The sequence below is a fragment of the Cherax quadricarinatus genome, chromosome 22 (assembly GCF_038502225.1).
Source record: "Cherax quadricarinatus isolate ZL_2023a chromosome 22, ASM3850222v1, whole genome shotgun sequence".
Lineage (NCBI taxonomy): Eukaryota > Metazoa > Arthropoda > Malacostraca > Decapoda > Parastacidae > Cherax > Cherax quadricarinatus.
Genome location: NC_091313.1, coordinates 770,001 through 772,500, shown reverse-complemented (window position 1 = coordinate 772,500; position 2,500 = coordinate 770,001). Strand labels below are relative to the sequence as shown.

The following is a 2,500-nucleotide window of genomic DNA, read 5'->3' as shown; positions in this document are numbered from 1 at the left end:
AATTGAAAGAGCCTTCAACATTCCTGGGGTATTTCGTTGCCGGTATCACAGGAGTTAGACAGACTTCTTGATGAAGGTTCAAGGAAGCAGCAACCCTGATGCAAAACAATATGTGGCAATGGAAAGTATTCAGTTCCTAAGACTGCTGTAAAGGAATTCAAGAAAAGCAGAGCGTATGAGGCTAATAACGGTACAAGATAAACCAAAATGCCGTCTAGTTTCAACACTATCTCGACAGTTAGTCCTTAGTAGCTTACCCCTTGCGCTTCTAACACCAACTATGTCGTGGAAGTGATGGTAAACACCTGCTATGTGAGGCCTTCGGAGAGAAACTGTGTCAAGGAGAAGTACAAATCTAGCTTTCCCCACATGAAACTAAACTGAAAATTACAGTTTGGGGAGAATAATTACATGCCAGGGTAAATGAAAAGTGGGTCAAGGAGTGCAGCGTTGTATCAAAGTTCCACACGCCACCTTCTGGCTCACCTAGGGGTTAGGCCAGTGGCACCTACCGTCATCTGGATATCCGGCTCATTTGGAGAATAGACGAGCCATATATCCTGTCGACCCTCCTTTGGTAAATAATCCTGTAATTCCTTCGGTACATAGAACTTTCTGAGAGGCATTCACTACCCACAGATCTTGAACGCCACGTATCCCAACTCTCGAACTTAGATTCAGTTAACTTAGATAAAGTTAACTCTTCAATACATGTACCCTGAGCCAATATCCTACAAGACGCAACATCTTCTGAAATGAGCAGAGGGGTGCAGTGCATGCAGATACTTTCAGCGAGAGACGGTGAGTTAGAGGTCTCTCGGTAACAAACGTATTGAAAGATTTCACGGAAGAGGTTCCGTGGAGGGAAGATCAGAAGATATGGTGAAGGTGAGCTGACGTCAAAACACACTTGAGGTTGAAGGCAGTGCTGGACAAAGAATGACATCGATTGTGTGTCCGAGTGGGACAAGCAGCAGTAACACTAACACTTCCCCTCTAGCGCCCACCCGTCGATACTTTCCTCCTGAGAGAAATGTACACGTGTGCACATCTGTGCTGAGCACTGTTGTCCAGAGTAAATACTGAAAACTATCTGCATTCCATTTATTATTTCGTATTTACTCAAAGTGTAACCCGGCCTTCTACTTGCTGTATGTAACTCCTGGTGCTGGTTGGGTCAAGCATTTTCCAGTATTCACATCTGTGCATCAAGTGCTCTACAGTGTTCATGTTAGTGTATCAGGTGTTTTACAGAATATACAATATATTAAAGATTCTGTAGCACATAGATCGTTGTGCCAAATGTTCTGCAGCATACATCTCAGCGTGTTAAGCGAAGCTCTTGAGCTGTATATTCTATAGGAAAAACCGTGGGAAAAACAGACACCAAAACGATCCAATAACTAATTTTTCTCCGCAAGGAAACCTGAACTACTACGCTGGCTCTCCTAAAATACCTATCTCGACGTGTGAATTAGGAGAGAAAAGCCGACTACAGAGATGAATCGAGGCTCTTGATACATACCGCCAGGAAACATGCTTCACAGGCTACTGTTTCCCGTAGTGTGTAATCAGAGTAGAGGACGTCCATGCCTCCTAATATAATCAACACGTGACTCAAGACCTATTCTTAGGACACGCGAAGGAACCGGAGGTGGAGAGTTTAGCGACCATACAGAAGCCAAACTGGTGCCTACACTAAGGTTGAAGGAGGGGTGTCACCACCACCACCACCACCAGTGTTGCATGACCCGCACTCGTCATGCACACTGTCTACAGCCAACACTCTTGCAAAACTCTTTACTTTCTTGCACAGGGTCGCCATTGGGGTATGAGTCATCAGTCGAGTTGCCCAAGTTAAACTTTCGTTCCTTTTGTTATGATTGATCGTTCACAGCTGCCAAAGTTACTAGTTCCTGATCATTGATTGTTTAATCAGGGAAGCTATTCCCCTGCACATGAAATTCCATCACTGGCTCACATATGTTTTTGGATTAGTTAAATTCAGACCAAAGTTGACGACAGGTACAGACGACACGCTATAACGAGAGAAGGTACGATGATCTCAGAACTCGTTTTAGTGCCATATGTTGCGTAGAGCAGTGGTCTGGGACCTACCTTGGCCAAGTGTAGATGCCGCTGACTTCGAATCCATAATGCCAAGATCCAGAGTACTCTCCCTGACCCTTGGGTCCAGTACACACGCCGTGACCGTGGGCTTTGCCGTCCTCCCAGCCGCCACAATAGGTTCCTCCGTCATCAAAATCAAAGCGGCCACCGTTGACAGTCTTGTTAGTGCCGCTGGCCTGGCCGGTGGAGGCCATGGTGGGGGCCGCCCCTGCTGCAGCTGCTGGCAGCCACGGGCGTGGGCGTGGGCGTGCAGGGCGTGCTCCACGTGGCGCCGCCTCTCCTAACGAAGGATGTCACGTTATAACACAACTGGAGGAACTGATATCACTGGGTTGGTCACGGCTGCTGCGGCTGCCCCCACCGCCCGCTG

General features: G+C 47.2%; 1 protein-coding gene across 2 annotated transcripts in view; it reads right to left on the bottom strand.

Annotated features, from left to right (window-relative positions):
• The window catches only part of jp (junctophilin), a 405,777-nt gene that overhangs the window by 402,863 nt on the left and 414 nt on the right, over positions 1 to 2,500 (bottom strand). For both annotated transcript variants that reach the window (XM_070087447.1, XM_070087448.1), the window contains exon 1: positions 2,119 to 2,500. This exon is cut by the window's right edge and continues 414 nt beyond it. In XM_070087447.1, coding sequence (XP_069943548.1) covers positions 2,119 to 2,324 — 206 coding nt within the window. In that variant the 5' untranslated portion in view covers positions 2,325 to 2,500. The remainder of the gene's footprint in view (positions 1 to 2,118) is intronic.